The 19,565-nt window shown below is 49.4% G+C and overlaps 1 protein-coding gene and 1 long non-coding RNA gene across 2 annotated transcripts in view; one reads left to right on the top strand and one right to left on the bottom strand.

Annotated features, from left to right (window-relative positions):
• LOC139177347 (uncharacterized) overlaps positions 1–7,903 on the bottom strand; it is a 79,274-nt gene extending 71,371 nt beyond the window's left edge. Inside the window, exon 1 of the long non-coding RNA XR_011561817.1 lies at positions 7,738–7,903. This is a non-coding gene — a long non-coding RNA (uncharacterized lncRNA). The remainder of the gene's footprint in view (positions 1–7,737) is intronic.
• A 561-nt stretch (positions 7,904–8,464) lies between these two features.
• On the top strand, positions 8,465–11,941 carry CBLN1 (cerebellin 1 precursor). The gene is made up of 3 exons (XM_070770525.1): positions 8,465–8,759; positions 8,908–9,027; positions 10,293–11,941. Exons 1-3 carry the CDS (start codon positions 8,496–8,498, stop codon positions 10,488–10,490), a joined length of 582 nt encoding a protein of 193 aa, XP_070626626.1. The 5' UTR covers positions 8,465–8,495; the 3' UTR covers positions 10,491–11,941.
• Positions 11,942–19,565: the final 7,624 nt, after the last annotated feature.

Raw genomic sequence — 19,565 nt, 5'->3', positions numbered from 1 at the left:
GGCATCTCATTCTAGAACTACCTGGGCACCTGCCGAGGAGGAGAGGAGAGGTGCACAGGGGGTGGAGAGCCCAGGCCAGGTGTAGGCTAATCACATGGGTGGATTAGCTCATTCCATCCTGAACACCAGCCTTTAAGGTAAATACTGACTGTTATTCCCGCTTTGCGAATGAGGGAGCTAAAGGCAGATCGCCCCTTATCAAAGGATTCTTGCCTATGAAGCGCCACTAAATTGTTTCAATTGACACAGATTTCTTGACTATGAGGCACCCTGACTTTAAAGCCTGTGTGAGAGGCACTGTCTTGGAGGAACGTACCCTCCCTGGGCTTCCCAGGTGGTGCTAGGGTAAAGTATCTGTCTGCCAATGCAAGAGTTGCAAGAGACGCAGGTTCGATCCCTGGGTCGGGAAGATCCCCTGGTGGAGGGCATGTCAATCCACTCCAGTATTCTTGCCTGGAGAATCCCATGAACAGAAGGGACTGGTCTATAGGGGCGCAGAGTCAGACACAGCTGAAGTGACTTAGCACCCTCCCTGGGCCTCAGTCTGCAAAATGAAAGCAGCTGACTTATAAGAATTAGTGTTCAATTCTTGCCTGGAAAATCCCATGGACAGAGGAGCCTGGTGGGCTGCAGTCCATGGGATCGCTAAAGAGTCAGACACGACTGAGCAACTTCACTTTCACTTTTCACTTTCATGCACTGGAGAAGGCAATGGCAACCCCCTCCAGTGTTCTTGCCTGGGGAATCCCTGGGACGGGGAAGCCTGGCGGGCTGCCGTCTACAGGGTTGCAGAGTCGGACATGGCTGAAGCGACTTAGCAGCAGCAGCAGCATTGAGGTTCAAAATACTCCAGGATGAAGACACAAAATCCTGATCTTTATTGATCTAAAAAGGCCATAGAGGTCTCACTGCATTAATACCCTATCATCTTGATGCATTAAATAGTAGGACCAATTTCATCATGAGGACAGAAGAACATATTCCTGCAATTTTACAATATACTGACAAAATCAGATAAATTTCAATGCATCTATAATTACTTAAAACATATCAGCATGTTACTACAATAACCAAAAGAAACAGGAATTTAACTAGCCTATTCTCCTAGACCAGTAAACACAAGAATTGAGTAGGTATCCTAACTTTTATTGCCATTTGTGAATAGCTTACTTTCTAATTGCTCTATATTTCCTAACTAGCTTTTAATACTGTTTAGGTAAGGACCTCAAACAATACTGGGCAGCAGGTATGAAATGGATAGCTAAATTGAATGGATGACTTAAAGGATTCCCTCATAAGTACCTATATATTGAAACATATTTTATTATGGCTTGCTTTCAAACTGTTGTTTTAAAACTTAAAACATTACCTATTTCAGAGAACAATAGTAAAGCCCTTATTTGTTAAGCAATGCAAGATAAAAATTTAAAAATTGAATAACAGTAATTATCATGCTTTTCAATAATAAAATCACATTTCATTTTCATATCTTAAAAGGTTTTTATATTTTAAAAACTCAAAAATAATTTTATGAGCTCACAAAGTAATACTGTATTTTTCTCAAGCTATTAATATATCCTTATGGACAGGGAGGCCTGGCGTGCTGCGATTCATGGGGTCGAAAAGAGTTGGATACAACTGAGCGACTGATCTGATCTGATCTATATTGTAAACATTGGATGTATTTTACTTGGAGTATTTGCTTTTTTAAGATACTCTTCTTTTGATTTTTTTTTTCATGTTAACATTCTGAAAACAGTACAGTTACATTTATCAGCATTTAAATTTTAAAGCTCAAGATGAATAGTTTTGTTTGAAATATATAACTTGGTAACATCATGCACCTAAATTGAATTCAAATTGTGTCAGGGTTTTAATTCATACTGACTTTTAATATGACCCAACTAGTTACTAAACAGCTAACAGTTCCACAAGAGGATAAAATATACCAAATCTGTTGGTTCTGAAGGTGAGGCAAGATGTAGTAATGATACAGCCTATCACTGAGATCCCAGGAGGAAACAGAATTAAACTCAGTTTGAAGGAGGGATTTTAATGAAGGGACAACCTACAGAAGTGTTGGCAGGGTCTGGAGAATCAGCAGAAGATGCTGAGAATCCAGAGAGTGGCAAACCTCCTATCCTCAGTCTGAAGATACAGGGGGAGGGAAGAGTATTACAGGAGGGAGAGCTGGAGCCCAGAAGGCAGGAGGGGTGCTGGGCAAGAAGGTACAATCTTGGAAGGGGGAAGCACCACCCGAGATTTTACACGGTAAGACTGAAGCAGGGAGAGCGCTGGAAGAAACACCCCAGCTTCTCTCTTCCCTCATCTCTGATCCCCTACTTGTGCCTTCTTTCTGCCGGCCAAACCAGAAGCCAGTTGGAAGGAGTCAGCTTTTAGGGGCAAGAACAGGAGGAAAGGGAATGGCTCCAGGGAGGGGCTGGGGGCCGGGGGCGGGGTGGCAAAAACACTATGAAACTCAATTACGTCACTGTCCCTGGGGTGTGACTCCGGGTGGCAGAATGAAGTGTGAGCCTCTGATCTCATTCCTCAGAAGTCTACCAGGAAATACCATTTTGGGAAAATAATTTGTTTAAAAAAAATACAAAACCCTCTTGTTCTTCTGCACTCCTCCCCCTCTTCAAGTTTTATTTAAATCCTTCCTTTCGTTTACCTCCTAGTAACACAGAGGTATTTGGTTCAACAAGCCCTTCAGTTGGCAGACTTTGTTTCTATCCTGAGAGCCTTCTGAACTGTAGGAAATCTTTATACAACTGTCAAGATCTGGGAAATTTCCCTAAGATCCCTATTAAAGTTGGTGATAACTTTTCCCAAAAGTCAATCCAGCCGCCCACAGATGATAGCATTCATCATTTCTTTGATAAATGTCAAATGCATTTGAAGTAAAACTTGAAGTATTTAGTTTGAATGTTCTCTAATCTATTAATTTTGTACATGTGCATAATTTTTGTGTAACTTCTGGTTATAAGGCAACTGTAAACAAAGACAGAGACTAATCAAAGCTACACTGTAAGAACACATACTAAGAAGCCTTCTCAGCAGAACCAAAAGTTCTTAAATGGAGGTTCCCTGGGGTGCAGCCCTGACCACTGTCAAACATGAAGTCTGGGGTGGGGGGGACAGGGATCATGGATGATTCATCTTTGCAGTAGCCAAGGCCCTAAAACAGTGTCTCGCACATTTCATGCACTCGATAAATATTTGCTGAATTGGCCGAACCTTCGTTTGTCCTGTAATCACTACCCAAAAAGCACACAGATAATTATTTCTTGGAAAAATTCCAACAACTAGTGTTTGATGTCACCTATGTGGTTTCTCTCTCAAGAGCAGTTCTGTAGGATTACATAATTTTATGTTTCTTTCTTCCCCCTTTGGCCTTAATGTAATACATGTGAATAACAGCTTTATACAAAATTGCTACCCAGCACAACCACAGCAGATTCAAGGCATCATTTTAGAGGTGATGACAGCATCTTTCAATTTAGCAGATGACAATGGCTAGGGAAATGCATAATTTGGTATTAACTAAAGAGCTAAAGATATTTTGAATATATTCTTTTTTTTTTAAGATCAGAGTTTTTTTTTTTTTTAAAGAATTAGTGTTACCACAAACTTAGTCTTCAATAAAAAATAATTCTGCATTTCTATGCATTGAATGAAAGTGTCCAATTACAAAGTTAATTCTGTAACATACTTTTTAAATTTAAACAGCAAAAATGTTACATCCAAAATGAATCTCTATAGCCCCCCAAAAGACATATATGCAGGAAGACCAAGGGTTTGGTGAAAATGAAAAATATTTCATACTTTGAAATTTAGAATTAATTTAATTTAGAATCATTCCCAAATTTTATAGTCTAGATTGAAATATTAATTTGAAATTACCTTGGCCACTGAAATCCTAAATTTAACACTCTTTAGAACAAAATAGCCTTTCTCTTCTGCTTTATGGGCAAATGAACTAAATGCTAGGAAATGGTACTGCCTGGGCCTTTGAACCAAGGCTAAAAGAGATGAAATGCTATCTGATGTGTATAAACATTAGAGAACCCATTTTGAGCTAATAAAAGGATGAGTTTGTTTCATATCCTGTGACACAATATTCCCTCTTTTCTGAAAATGCTCTCATTTTAACAATAGGGGGTTTTATTTTTTTTTTCTCCTCCAGGGTAGGGGTAGAGGAATCAAGATAGCTGTTATATTCCTTTATTAAAATGTACTGTGACGAAAAATTCAGAGTGTGGATGGGGAAACAAGCCTGGACTTTACCAAAACATAAAGCTGCATTTAGGGCAGCTGGTAAAGGGTTAACAGCAACAGTACAAATTCATTATTTGCAAACTCGACATTCCCCAAATCTCTCTAACACCTTGCTTTAAAAGCCTCAGACAGATGATTTTATAATGCTTTACCAACGTTTCAACACCTGAAAAGCCTCAACAAGTTAAACCTCTAGTCTTAATATTTCAAACATGACCTGACTCAATTCTTTCATTTTTTATTGCTCAAATTCTCATTTGTTTTCATTAATCAATGAATAATGAGGAATTTTACATACCTATACACAAAGTAGATTTTCATTTTTTAGGAGCCTAAGAAATGAAAAGGAGAAAAAAAAAACAAAACAAAATGCTGCCACAGAAATATTTTAAAACAGAATGTTAGTTATTTATACTTCTCACAGCTCTACCATTCAAAGTGCATTCAGACTTCAAAACAAACCCTTCAGTAACATCAGTGTTGATAGTACCTCATGGCAGGTTTAGCTGAAATCTTGAGGATCCCAAAGGACCAAGATAAACACATACATACTGTTCTGGCTACTTCATCACTCTTCATCACTATTCTTTTGGGATGACATATATTGCAGTTGACCCTTTGAGAGGGACTAAAATAGACATGTATTGTTCCTGCTTGCCCAGCGTGCTTTCTCTATGTTTTCTTTGGAGAACTCCTCTACTCCAGATAATGTGGACCTGACATCAAACCCCTTTCTGTAGGATGACATATGAATCCAAGCTTAGTCAACGGAACAGTCTCTTCTTCATATTCGGGGAGGGGCAAGTGACTGACACCCCTGTAAGAACAGCTCTACAACTTTAGCAGAAAATATTGAAGAAACAGTGTTATCCTTTCCTTGCTCTGAGTTGGCAGAGGAACTATTGGGATTTAAGTCAAAACTAGAAAACAGATCCTGATAACCTTGCCTGATGGAGCCAACAATGCTATAACAGGCAAGACCTACCTGTAGGCTTTTTCATCAAATGAATGAAGTCCTTTATACTCAAGCCAGTTTGAATTGGTTTTGTCACTTGCAGCTAAGAGAATCCTGAGTGTAACAATGTGACAATATTTACAATAAACACGACTGCTTTTCAAGTTTCTCCTCCGCCTATACATTATCACATTTCATCTCACAATTCAGGAAAGCATATATCCATTAACATGAAATTCATTATTTTTAAACACATAGGATGTGGAAGAGGGACAAGCAACGCCAGTGATCATTCTGAAATATGGTGGTCAGGGAAGTCTTCCTTAGGTGGAAGAAAAGCAGGGATTACATATTTCAGAGAACTGAATTGTTATCCATCAAATGAAAGAATAAACAGTTTATAGCAGAGCCAGGAGTGATCCTTATATTAATTCCCTGAATGATAAATTAGGAAGCTTCTGCAGTATCCTAGGCCCAAACAGACTCAAACAAATAGGACATAAAGTAGAGTCAAGTTAGATGTGGGGCTCTCTAGGTGGTACCTGTCGTCACTGACATAGGATAAGAGACAGTTTGGGTGACAAACGGAAGGAGACAAAGTATGGGTCAGTTAAACATGCCTGCAGGATATCTAAAGGAAAGCGATCCAGCAGGCCCTTAGAATGGTAGGCCTGGGATGCAGGTAGGCTGAGACTGGCCATACAAGATCCCCAGTGGCATAGGGATGGCAGTTTAGGCTTGGGCAACGCCCACTAGAGCCTCCCCCACAAAAGAAGAGAAGGCTGGAGACCCACCATCTCCCTCTAGATAATCTCAGTCCTGTTTGTGAGCTCCATGAGAACGGGCTTCCTCACCAGATAGGTTTCAGTAAAAATCTGTGCAATATCGGAGTGTGTAGACCCCGGGCACTGAGCACATGCTGTTGATTCTACACGGGTATTTCGCCAGGTACCCTCCACTGCTGGGGCTGCCAGGCTTCGCGGCTATACAGGGTACAGTGTCATTATTCAGATCTCACCTCCTAAATTAGTTCATGCTCTCACATTAGGTGTAATCACAGCTGGCAACGCTTTCTGGGGATGTCTCAAACAGATTTGACTTGAAAAAACAGTTTTCTGTCAATTAACTTGAGATAGAATTGTTGCCTCTTCCCCCGCCCCTTCTCTTTCTCCTGGGCGAACCCAGTGACCCCAGCAGGCATCCCAACAGAGGCGAGGTTCCGAGATGGGTACCTCCAGATGAGTCTTTAAACAGCCATCTAAGTCTCAAAGACACAAAGCTGAAATGTGCGGCTGTTGGCTATTCCAAAGCAGTCTTCCTGCGTAGGGGAGAGCCTGCCCTAGGCGGCGGCAGACCTCGCCGGCGGCAAGCCGGGAGACCGAAAGGAGGTGCTGTCAGCCCGCGATCCAGATTTGTCCAGATCCCCGAGCTCGCGCCGGGCCGCCGCCTGCCACACGTCTGCTTTGGTTTGGCAGAGCACGCGGGTTCAAAGTCGCCCGGCGGGGACCCAAGCGCCAGGTGCTCCGGAGGGCAGCATTCCCGCTCGCCTCTCGTTCGGGTCCGAAGCCTCTTGCTTTGGACTTGACAGAGAGGTCTGATCGCCCTCCAGCTTCCACCTAATGGCAGGTTAACGGCCTGCATTCCACGCCTTTCCTCTTACCACCTCTGTAGCTCCCCTCTCTCTGTCACTTAGCAAAGCTGTGTTTTACTGTATTGACCACGTTTGTGTAAAGCTCTAAGTTAACGCGTGAGGTAAAAATTCATTCGCCTTGAAATTTCAAAATCACCCTTGAAAACTCGCCCATAAATCACAAGATTTGGTGTCTATATGCAAGGCAATAGTACGTAAGTACACGTGGATAGAACATGCCACAAAGGTGTACAGTAAATAAAATGCCGATGCAAAGTATAAAATTTTAAGTGCAAAAGATAAAAATGGTATCAGGGAAATGAACCTGTCTGCGATGCCACTGTACTTGCCAGTGCCTCCTGCACTAGACTGTATGAGGCACGAAGGCAGGCCTCGTCCGATTTTGCTCATCACTATGCTCTCAGCGCCTGGAAGCCTGGCACTTCGCGTCCACGAGTGTTCAATGCTCTATCTCGAATAAGTGAAATAAAGAATAAATGAGTGCTCGCTCGATCCGACTCCGCGACCCGCAGAAGCGGGCTAGAACGGCCGGCCCAGCGCCATACTCTCGGCCGCGAGGCCAGGATGTGGACACTGGCATCAATGCCCCGCGGCGCCAGCTCCCAGCCGCTGCACGTGCGCCTCCTTGCACCCAGGCCTCGGCGCACGCCCCGCCCCACCACGCACGCACGCGCCCTGAAGCCTGGCCGCCGGGTCGGCCCGCTTGCCGAGGCTCACCCGCGCGTCCGCTGCCCCTCACCCCTTTACCCACTGGGGGGCGCTCCCCTCCCGCCCCACGCGCCCACACTCGCGCGTCTCTCGGTCTCTGGCGACTCTACTCCGGAACCTGGGCTTGCGCGCCGCCTCCTACCTGAGGGCCGGCGAGGGAGGAGGGCGGAAGGGCTGAGGGGGCTGAACAAGACCGTATCGGGAGGCGGGAGACAAGAGAGCGAGTGGCCGCCGCAGACGGCATAGAAACGCGGGCGCGCGCGCGCGCGTTCCCGGCCCTCGCTCCCTCCGTCGACTCTCCTCCTGAGCCCAACCCTGCTGCCGCGCGCCGCCGGCCTTGCCTCGCCTAATAACAACGGCGCCCAGGGTCAGGTGGCCGCGCGCGGACAGCGCCGTCATTGGCTCGGCGGGGAGCGCGGCGCGCCAGGATTGGTCGGGGGGTGGAGCTTCTGCCGGTGCGGGGGCGGGGCTGGAGAGGGAGGCGGGGAGGGAGATGGTAGGGGCGGGGCCAGGCCGCGGTCCGCGCCTTTGTGCCCGGCGCGCGCTCTCCGCCGGCTCCGGCTGCATCGCCGGCTGCATCAATAATTCAGAGCGGCGGCGGCGGCGGCAGCGGCCGGTGCGGGCAGGAGACGGCGGAATCAGCGGGGATCGAGCGGCAGCGGCTATGCATCCAAGTGCGGCTGGGCAGCCACGGTACCCCTGAGGCCCGGGCGGGGCTCCGGGAGCATCGCTCGAGGGGCACGCTCGCCCAGGAGTGCAAGAAGACCCGAAGTGTCCAGAGCGGCGTCGGCAGAGCTGAACACGGATCTGAGGAGGGGGCTTCGGAGCCGGGCTGGGGCGGGGGGGCGGCTGGCGCAGGCAGCCCCCGGGGTGGGGGGCGGGGTGGGCGCCGGCGCCGCGATGCTGGGCGTCGTGGAGCTGCTGCTGCTGGGGGCAGCATGGTTGGCGGGCCCGGCCCGCGGGCAGAACGAGACGGAGCCCATCGTGCTAGAAGGCAAGTGCCTGGTGGTTTGCGACTCCAATCCTACGTCCGATCCCACGGGCACAGCTCTGGGCATCTCTGTGCGCTCCGGCAGCGCCAAGGTGGCTTTCTCTGCCATCAGAAGCACCAACCACGAGCCGTCCGAGATGAGTAATCGCACCATGATCATCTACTTCGACCAGGTGAGTGCTCCAGGAAGACTGGATGGGTGGGGGTTGGGGGAGAGGTAGTAGGTAGATATTCGACCCTCTCCGAGGTCTCAGCGGAAACGTGGGGACAAGAGTTCAGATAGATTCTTGCCCACTCCCCTTCGTTCCCGTCTCGTTATAGGTACTAGTGAACATCGGGAACAACTTTGATTCAGAACGCAGCACTTTCATCGCCCCGCGCAAAGGAATCTACAGTTTTAACTTCCACGTGGTAAAAGTCTACAACAGACAGACCATCCAGGTCAGCTTCCGCCTCAGGGCCAGGCCCCAGCCCCGGTAGGGGGCTACTGGCCGCGGGAGTGAGTCGGCCCGGCGTGGGTGGGAAATAGAAGGGGCAGCCGCATGTGCCCAAGGCAGCTTGGAGGAACGGGTAGCAGGGCCTCACGGTTCTCTGGCTTGGACTCTCCCTTGTTTTCCAGTCATGGGTTCTTGAAACCACCTCCAGGCACAGTTTTCTGCCTCCGCCTTGTGGGACCCTCCAAAGAGGTCCTCCCGCTACGGAAGCCCGGGGATTTCTCTTTAGAGTTTCTGTTAGCATCCCAGACAGTTCCCGCTTCCGGAAGCTTTCCGCGGATCCTCTCCTTCAGCACCACGGACAGTATCCCCGACTCCTGTCCCAGCTCTGAAGCGGGCGAGAAACCTGTGCGCTTGCCTTCAGTGCCACGCTCCGGGGGAGTCCTGGCGTCCCTCTGGGGACCCACTCCGGATTTCTGAACAAGTAGCGCCTAACTATATCAGTTGAAAGGTGGAGAGAAAAGGGAGGGGCGTAGTACCACACCCTCCTGGCTCCAGCCTTGCCCCAGCCAGCACTCACTGGCTCTCCAGGGTTCCCAAAGGTTTTCAGGTTTGCTTTGGGCGGACACAGAAGGCAGAACGCGCGGCTGGGGAGAGGGCCATGGGCCTTTATCTGCTGATGCCACCGCAAGGGCAAAGCCAGGCGGTGGAGGGCAAGGCTGGATCTGGGACGAAAACTGAGCCCGGAGTTTGGGGATGAAACACGGAGTGCAGCTCTGAGAGAGATTTCTCATCTGCCGAAATCTTGCCTGGCTACTCCGCTGCATCTCTGCTGTGTCCCGGCATCTGGAATCGGGAGGAGCCAGGGTTTTTGTTTGTATTTGTTTGTGTTCCCGGAAGCGCCAGTTGTCTGACTTTCTCTCTGAGGCTGGCGGGGAGGGCAGGGCCGAAGGTCTCTGGGCGCCTGAGCCACCTACGGGTTCACTAAACCGGATAAAAGAGCGCCGTCAGGGTTCGATTGGCGGGCCCAAGAAGTGAAAGTTACTCCCGTTTGGGGAGCAGACCCTTTCTGTCACCCAGATGGGTCGCCTTCGCCTCATTGGGCCCTCGGTAGTAAATTACAAAGCCCCGTTTCTTTCCGCCCCCGCCCACCCGCCGCCCCCTGCTTCCAAGCTTTACGTCAGTCAGCCAAGTGGTGAAGGTTCGCTATTTTATCTACGCTTCTGTACCCCACTGGGTTGCCCCTCTGAAGCCGGCCTTTCTCTTTCTCAGGTGAGCCTCATGTTAAACGGGTGGCCGGTGATTTCAGCCTTCGCTGGTGACCAGGACGTGACCCGGGAGGCCGCCAGCAACGGAGTTCTAATCCAGATGGAGAAAGGCGACCGAGCATACCTCAAGCTGGAGCGGGGAAACTTGATGGGGGGCTGGAAGTATTCGACCTTCTCCGGATTCCTCGTATTTCCCCTCTGACTGGCTCATCTCGGGAATGGAGGCAGGGAGAGGGCGAAGGCAGGAGGGGAAAATTATAAAGAGGCTGAACTTTAGAGGACGAGAAAGCGGCACGACTTGAAACTTCCTACTTGTTCCCCAGCTGTATCCGGTAAACGAAGCGCAGCCCGGCGGTTGGACAACTTAGTCCATTTCCTCTTTAGGAGAAGTAAATTCCGCTTAGCTCTGCGCACTCCCATTTCCAAAATAAACTCGCCCCCAACTCCAGTTGCAGTAATCAAGAAAGACAGACTGCCTTGTCACTGTTTCTTACCCCGTGTTCATGTTCCCTACAATTTATATAAAAGAAACTTTGCATTTCACTGTATAATGTGAAATATCTTCCTCCTCTGAGTCCCGCTCTTAATCTTTTCATCCGCTGAAATCTGATATGTCCCTCCCCCCCCCTTTTTTTTTTATTTTGGAGAGGGGGGAAGGATTTTTTTTTTTTTGGATGGGGAAGTAGTTTTAATTTGGCAAGTACTGCTCTTAAAACACCGCTCGAATTAATTAGCTGAAGGTACTTTGTATGTATCCTCGGCTGCTTGTTAGCAGAGAAAGGACTCACCTTAGTGGTGACTGGTTTAAAAAAAGAAATATATATATATATAAATATATATCATTTGTACACGAAGAACTGTTCCCAGTGGAAACTGGCTGTATTTCCGTATTTCTATGTCCCATTTGGAGTGATCGTGAAATCTAAGGCTGCTTGATGTTCTGATGCTTGTCAATGCCCTAGTGTTCTGTGGCTCCACTAAACGCCAGGAGGTTCTTCGGGACGCTTCCTCGTCCTCTGTAACATACCTGTGAATAGCCAAGATTTAATTTTGCTTTAATCCAATAAAGTTCAAGTGGAACTTTTATTTTTCTGAAACAGCTTTCTAAACTACGCACCTCCCCTAGTTGCGAGGTCTGGGGGCAGGGGTGCGGAAGGGTGAGATTCAGAGGTGTAGGGGACTTGGCGGCGTGCAAGCCGAGAAAGGCTAAGGCAGTGTCGGCCCTCGCTCCTTCCTGCGCGGGCCTAGGGCCAACCATGCATTCCGCCCTGTGCTCCCTGCTTTGGCGCAAACGTAAGAAATATGGTTGAAATGTTGCTAGGCGAGGCCCGACAGCCGGCCTGGAAGCGAAAAAGGCTTTTCGCAGTCCAAGTGCATCAGGAATAATTCCAACTCGAGGAGCCAGAACCTTTCTGCCCTTTCGTCACGCTTCCCACGCCTCTGCCTCCGGACCGTCCGCTCACAGATTCCGAAGCTGCGTCTGTTTTATTCCGCCTCCTCTGAATCCCGAGTCTGCGCCGGCGGTATTACCGGGCGCCGGGGACTTGTGATCGCGCTCATCGCAGGACTTTTATTCAAGAGGTTCGTCCAGGAGTTTTGATTGTATCGGAACATAATGTGAAAGCAAAATTGAAATAAACGACTTCGTTTTAAGTCTGGAAGTCTGACCAAGTCGCTTCGGCAGAGGGGAGGTCGGGCCGGGAAAAGCAGGTGGGCGGCCAAGGGGCGGGAGCCGCGGCCTGCATGGGCCCTTCTGGCTCTGGTCCTTTTGGAGGCTTCTCCTGGCCCGAGATTCAGAGATGAATTTAATTAGAGATGGAGAGAAGCGGGAAAGAGGTTAATAACAGCACCGTAAACAATGTTTCTCGATTTATTCCTGCGGCTCCTTTTGATTTAGAGTCAACAAGCGAGCGACCTGAGCTGAAACTCAGCCCGGGCTTCTCCGCACGCAATCCAGGAGCTCGGGCGTCTAGCTGGTGCCCTCAGCGGCCCCAGCGGCCCCGGACCCCTCAGGGGTTAAGCAGGGACTTGGGACTGAGGAGGGGAACCGGTCTTTTTCCTGCCCCATAGTTCTCCACCCTAGTCAGTCCCCAGGGAAGTGAGGATAAGGAGTCCTAAAGGAATTTTTAAACCATTCTTAAAGAAAAGCAACAAGACTCTAACCTCCCCCCCTCCCCAACTTTCTCCGCGTTCTTCCAGTTGGGAGGGAGAAATCTGAGAGAACTGGAGCGCCGGGCAGCGGAACTAGTTCGACCCCGGCTCAGCGGGAGCAGAGCCAGCCCGCCAGGCACCCGCATACCGCACAAGCTAAGGCTCACCGCCGCGCAGGTGGGGTAGACACCGCTCACGGGAACTGAGCCCCAAGCACCCTTGAAACTGACTCGCCTGTGAGTGGATGGTCGGCGAGCAGACCCGCACTGTGGGTGTCCAAGCGGTGCGACCTCCAGGCGGTGTTCTGCAGGGATACTTTGGCAAGTCCTCCTGCTTGGCCTCAGTTTGCCCATCTGTATAAAGAGGGAGGAATCTGAACATCTCCAAGAGTCCTCCTGCCCCGAGGTTCTAGCCTTTCTCTCTGGTCTTTTGCCTGGCTTTAGGGAGTCCTGGCTGCAGCCAGGTGATCTGGAGCCTGTAGGCTAGCCCGGAGGCAGGGAGAAGCAGCCTATCCAGGAACTCAGGTTCACTTTGAGCCCTTGCTCTAGGGCCTGAAAGGTCAACACAGATAGGGAGTGAAGGGGCCCTCAGTGGGACAAGAGTGCGAAGTTATCCCTTGATTCTGCTGGGGCTCCAGCTGGCCCCTTCCTGGCTGGAGCGCTTTCTCTCCAAACTCTGACCTTGGCCTTGGGGATCCTGCTTAGCTGGTTTCAGCCACTTCTTTCATCTCCTGCTTCCTTCTCTCCATCTCCTGTCTTCGTGCCTTTGCACCTGCCGTTTCTTGGCTTCAAGTTGAAGCACCTTTTTTCTTCTTTCCCCACTTGGTAGAATCTTCTCTTTCTGGGGATCTAAGCAGTTCAACTAAAAGGCCTTGTCCTCTGGGAAGTGGTCCTGTCCATACAGCACAGACCCTGCCTTCCCCAGGCTCACAGCCCCCTCCTCAACCTTCCACCAGGCCCTACCTGGAGTTGGCAGGGAGGACAATTTTGAGCTGTGGACAGCTCTTTCTTTAAGACCATCTGGGGCCTGGCACTTGGCAGTTGGGCCACCTCCCTCACCTCTGGGGCAAATGTGGAGGTGATTGTTACTCTGCCAGAGGCAAGTGAATGACCTTCATCTGAAAATTGTGTTCCAGCTTCAAGGAGTGTGCGTTGAGGATTGAGAGGGTTAGAGAAAAAGGGGGTTATTAGCTCCATAGGGACTACCTTCCTGCCCCCAACCAGAGGCTAGGAAGGGGAGGGTGTTATTCTAACCCACCTCAGAGTGGCTTTCTTTAAAGCTTAGAATCCTCTAGGCCTTTCTAGATCTGGGTCCTGTTTCTTGCTTTTATCTCAAATAAACCTGATCGGAATCAAGGCTGTAGGAGTTTCAGGACCACATCTTCATTCAGCTTCATCTTCTGTCTAAAAGTCTCCTTTCCTGCCCGGGTCACCTTGGTTACTTCCTTCTGTTCTGCCTCAGTGGTCACCTCCCACCGGGAGACTTCCTCACCCTAGATAGGAGAGTGGTAACCTACCTCTTCCAGGCCTTCTGCTTTGGAGTGTGGTCTCTCTTACCACACTGCCTCCTCCCCCACCCAGTTCCCGAGTGCAGAGCTTGAGTTAGGGGTCTGGTGGAGGGAAACTATGGAACTACCGAGAGCCAGCGGGCTGAAGCGGCGTGGGGGGCGGGGAGTGGGGAGCGGTGGGAGTGTTGGGGAGGGGGAAGCGGGGAAGGGGTGGCCGGATGGGGGGATGTAGGAGGGGTGGTTTCTAAGACCCAACGAGCCCAGACCAGACTCGTAGGTCGAGGTGTTCCAGGCAGCACCCTGAGCTTCTGGGTGTCTCCGTACCAGCGCTGGATCCCTGGCCAGGTGCCAGGGTCACTGTCGCCCGTGTAGTCTGCTGCGCAGCGCGGGGTTGCGCGACGTTCCGCGCAAGGTCCCAGGGCTCGCTAGCTCGCCGGGGCTTTCACTGTTAGCAGAGCTGGGAGCGCGCCCTCCAAGCTGCGCTGGAGCTGATGCTCGTACCCCGGGCGGATTGGTTCCTAATGAGAACATAATTACCCAGATGGAGAGGGAGCCTCACCCCGCTCCTTAATTGTTACCGTTATGGGGTAGTGGAGAGGCGAGAGAGTGCTGGGCTGAGCTATGGGGCCGGCATTTCCGCGCATACAGGGCGGGGTCCTGGGACCCCCCGCCCCCACCGGCACACCCAGCTGAGGTGAAGGCTTGGCGCCCTGCTCTCGACCCCTGGCGCGCAGTGCGTCCTGATACTACTTCCTCCCCCAGCCCGAACCGCGTTTTCCTCAACTCCTAGATGCAAGGGGTGGATTAGATGTCTAGGGTATCCTCCAGGTGATCTGACTTTTCTGATCAGCACGTCGGTGAGTCGTCTTCCCCGTCCCCCACCCGCCACACACCTCCAGGCTGCGTTTGTCACCCCTGCTAGCTTTCAGACAAAACAGTGCAACCTTTTACTGGGTCTGCGGAGGCCAGCGGTGCCCTTGAACGGGAAGGTCAAGCTGGGAGGGAAAGTGGAAGTACCCTTCCTTTGAGCCAACTCAAGGAAAGAAAAGCTTTCTGGAGACGATGACAAAGGTCTCTTGGCCTCTTTGCACAGGGCTCCTCATTGAAGATACACGCACACTCTATCTGAGCCTCAGTTTGCTCACATTTCAAATGGGAACAATAGTATCTACACAGCAGCGTGGTTGCTAAAAGGTATAAAAATGCTCAGCACTGCCTGTGGCAAGGTAGGTGCTGAATAAATGGAAGCAACAATGAGGAACAATGGCCACAGTAGAGCCATCACTATCACAGAAGCAAGACTCGAAGGAACATCAAGCAGACAGGAAAGCTAAAACCACGAGGGGAAGGGACACAGAACATGTGAGTTAGGATCCCTCGTCCTTCTTCTCCTTGCACGTTCATCACCCCACCCACCTCCAGTTAATCATGAGAACAGGAGGATTTTACCCTGGAAGTGTCTTTCATCTCCATCCCTGTTGCTCATATATTTGTGTCAACCACTGTGGACGAATACTCTAGCTTCATGTCTGCTTTCCCTTTGGGTATGAGTGCTGTTTACATATCTGTGTTAATTTTTTAAAAAATGATGCCATTTTAATTTATTAATTTATTTTAATTGGAGGCTAATTACTTTACAGTATTGTAGTGGTTTTAGCCATACACTGACATGAATCAGCCATGGGTGTACATGTGTTCCCCATCCTGAACCCCCCTCCCACCTCCCTCCCCATCCCACCCCTCAGGGTCATCCCAGTGCACCAGCCCTGAGCACCCTGTCTCATGCATTGAACCTGGACTGGCGATCTGTTTCACATATGAGAATATACATGTTTCAATGCTAACAGTCTTTTGGACTCTGTGGGAGAAGGCGGGGGTGGGATGATTTGAGAGAACAGCATACCTGTGTTCACTAAGAGGGCGAGCTGCTTGCATCCCGCTCATCTTGCTTGGCCCAGTGCCCCCTGTGGTGGGCACAGAGCAGGACTCCTGTGACTGTCAGCAGTGAAAGCAACCTGTGACTGGCCTGGTTGCAGGATATGGACCCAGCCAGTGAAACTGCCCTTCAGGGGACCTCTCAGTCCTGGAAGCACCCCATCACTGATAGGAATGCTGATGCAGAAGTGCGTCCACACCCTGTACTGGCCCGGAAACCTTCCTGGGCAGCTGCACTTCTCATCTCTTCCTGTTTTGTTCTGTGCTCAGCCTGTCCCTGGAAATCCCACCTTTGACTCTGGGAAAGTAGTGAGCAGGGACAGCGAGGAAAAGGCCAAGATTAGACATATGGGTTGGTGTTTGGATTTGTTGCTAGGTCTTAATGCTGAGGAAATACTTCTGGCAGCAGTGAGAAGACACTGTGCAGCTGAAGTCAGGAAGGAGAACTTTATGATTATAAAGAAAGAATTTCCAGGTGTGTGACCACAGTCCAGAACCCAGAGGGGTCTTTGTTCATCTTTCTCAACCCTGAAGAGGTCAGGGAGAAGGTGCAGAAGGAGGGAGCAGGGGAAGGGAGCAGGCTCCAATCTGACCTTGAGGTCCACCCCATATACGAAGTCCTCTCTGAATGCCACCCATCAGGGCTTGGCCCTCTGCTGACTCCCTGTACTCTCTTATTCAGGTCACACCCTGACCACTTGGATGTTAAGCTTCATGGGGCATCAGCTGTCATCTGTGGTTTCTCACAGAGCATCCAGAGCCTGGCACAATGTCAGGGTTGGTAGATGCTCAATAAATGCTCCCTGATTGAATGAGTGAACCTGTGAGTGGGTGAGGAGAAGGAGGGAGGGATTACTGGTTGTGTGGTGAGTGCGTTTGTCTGACCCACCAGACTGTGAACTCCATGAAAGTATCCACCTTGTTATTGCCTTATTTACAGTTACGTTCTCAATGCACACTGCCTGGAATAGAGTCAGCATGAACAGTATTTCCTGAACAAATGAACAAAGAATTACAGTACTTTGGACCATGGGATTCTGGAATGCAGGCTTGAAACATTGTACACTTCTTGAGATTCCCACTATCCTCATGAACAGTCACATTTTATAGAGTGAAATTGAATTGTACTAGTTGTCTGCAGTTGATATTACAACACAAGTCTTTCTTGCATGCAGCTTGCCCCATCCTGCCCCCAACATATGGTCAGCTCCTTAGAGGGCAGGGACCATATTTTATTTTAAAGGGCAACACCTAATAACATGATTCACTATTGGTTGATTGATTGCTTAATCAAGGATTAAGCCATCAAGTCTGTGGCAGTGGGTAGGGTTAAAGCCCCTGGTGACGGCACCAATCAGCTGGTGAAGCCCAGCAGGATTTTCCATGGTTCTAACAGAGTAGTCAGGTATAAGCAGTAGCCACGCAGCATCTTGATCAATTGGGGAGCTGGTATTTCCCCAGCAGACCCTGGCTTGTGGCTGGGAATGGGATTTCTGGGGTTTTGCTCTAGCTAAATGCAGAATGACCTCTGAAGTCCCTTCACATTTTGGATTCCCTGGTGGCTCAGATGGTAAAGAATCCGCCTGCAATGCAGGAGATTGGGTTTTGATCCTTGGGTGGGGAAGATCCCCTGGAGAAGGAAATGGCTACCCACTCCAGTATTCTTGCCTGGAGAATCCCATAGTCAAAAGAGTCTGGCGGGCTAAAGCCCATGGGGTCGCAAAGAGTTGAACGCAACTGAGTGATTAGGCACACAAGCAGACCATGGAAGTGGAGTTGATTTCATCTAAAGAAAATCAAAGATTTCCCAAATCCCCCTCCTCTCTCTGACTCAGTGTCCAGCTGGGTGTTCAGCCCAACAAAGAGTTTTCTGGAATACTCTGCTTGCCAGCAGCAATCTGCTTCCTCAGGTGAGGCTCTAAGAGCCCTTCATTCCATCATCAGAAATTGCCTGCTTTCAGGGAAATTTACACAGAGGGAAGAGGGAATTAAAAGGAGATACAACTGGGCATCGTGTCCTCCTCATTTAAAAGGGAGCCGTGTGCTCTTCCCAGATCCTGTATTGGAAGACTTTCCTTTGTATTCTGAGAGGCTCAAAAATAAACTCCCCAAAGTGTACTTCCACTGAGAAGTTCAGATGATTTTATAATGACTCCAAATATGGAATTAAAATGCAGCTGATGAGGAGCCTACAATTTTACTAACTCATCTTGATCAAAGTTGGTCAATTTAAGTCTCAGCAATGTTCCAAATGCTCACTCACTCTCTCTTTTTGAAGGAGTTCATTTCAGGTAGACAGATTATTTACTTATTCTGAAGATGCCAAGGGAAAGGGTGTGTTAGCAATATCAATTGAGCTGTGGGTGCAGGCTTGCAGCTCAGCCTTCATGTGGCATCTGAGTGTCTGTTGCTTTTCCTTCTTTTCCCTCTGGGTTCTCTGTGCTTCGTAAGTGGGACTTTGCCTTACAGGTCTACCTAAATTACCTCCAGCATCAGTATGAGTGACAGTGGTGTGTTCTGAGGCTGTGAAGTTTGTAGTTGTTTTTCTTGGTTGCCTAAATGTGTCCCTATCTCTTGTCATAAGAAGTTGGGATCCAGTCTGAGGACAGAAGCACGCCTGTTCCCCCAGGAGGGAGACCATAGCACCTCCAGATGTGACCTCTATAGGGGCAGTGGGGGTCTTCATGTCTGAATTTCCACCTTACATCTGTCACCAGAGTCCTGTCTTCTAGCCTCAGCCTGCAGAGAAAGCCACCTGGTGACTAGCTTTCAAAGCTGTCACATGGATCTTCTTTGGGCCCCTCATAATTAATTCTTCCCTCGGTAGCCAGAGTGAGCTTCTCAAAGCATAAACCAAAAACCACACCGCGTGAAACCACCTTGTGCTTCCACAATGCACTGTGCCTTTTTATTGTGGCTGGGCCTCTCTCATCCAGCTCCAGCTGACCTCAAGGAGCTCACCTTCTATTGTTTTTCTTTACTGCAGAGGAACTCGTTCTGGCTTTCCGTCAGCTCCTAGAATATGCCAAGCTTTCTCCTGTCTCAGAACCTCTGCACCAGGTGATCCTTTGGGGCCATTTCCTTCTCTTTCAGGTCTCAGCAGGCCACCTTTGATTACTCTCTCTGATACTAAACTACTTCCTCTATTACCAGTTGAGCTCTATTTCATTGCCCTGAAATGCTCATTTATCTGTTTGCTGGTTTGCTGTTTCTCTCCCTCCCTAGGAATATGGACCTGGTCTATCCTGGGTGTCACTTTGTCTGCAGGGTTTGGAATAGAACCTAGAATGGTAGGGGCTGGCTTAATATACAAATGAGTGAGTGAGTGATGTCCGACTCTTTGCCATCCCATGGACTGTAGTCCATGGAGTTCTCCAGGTCAGAATACTGGAGTGTGTAGCCTTTCCCTTCTCCAGGGGATCTTCCCAACCCAGGGATCGAACCCAGGTCTCCCGCCTTGCAGGCAGATTCTTTACCAGTTTAGCCATAAAGGAACCCCAAGAATACTGGAATGGGTAGCCTATCCCTTCTCCAGCGGATCTTCCTGACCCAGGAATTGAACCGGGGTCTCTGCATTGCAGGCGGATTCTTTACCTCCCTGATGCAAATATACAAATGGCTGATTAGAAATTAGCCATCCGATCATAATCCATTAGAGCAGAGGTGTCTTCTCATTGGTCCCCT

The sequence above is a fragment of the Bos indicus genome, chromosome 18, assembly GCF_029378745.1.
Source record: "Bos indicus isolate NIAB-ARS_2022 breed Sahiwal x Tharparkar chromosome 18, NIAB-ARS_B.indTharparkar_mat_pri_1.0, whole genome shotgun sequence".
Lineage (NCBI taxonomy): Eukaryota > Metazoa > Chordata > Mammalia > Artiodactyla > Bovidae > Bos > Bos indicus.
The sequence above is the reverse complement of the archived record's forward strand: the minus strand, read 5'-3'. Positions and strand labels throughout refer to the sequence as shown.

What these genes read in the sequence shown, in the direction of transcription:
- CBLN1 (XM_070770525.1), top strand. Translation starts at nt 8,496, where the DNA reads ATGCTGGGCGTCGTGGAGCTGCTGCTGCTGGGGGCAGCATGGTTGGCG. An exon ending in TGATCATCTACTTCGACCAG is followed by an intron (nt 8,760 to 8,907) that starts GTGAGTGCTCCA and finishes GTCTCGTTATAG; the next exon opens with GTACTAGTGAACATCGGGAA. An exon ending in ACAACAGACAGACCATCCAG is followed by an intron (nt 9,028 to 10,292) that starts GTCAGCTTCCGC and finishes TCTCTTTCTCAG; the next exon opens with GTGAGCCTCATGTTAAACGG.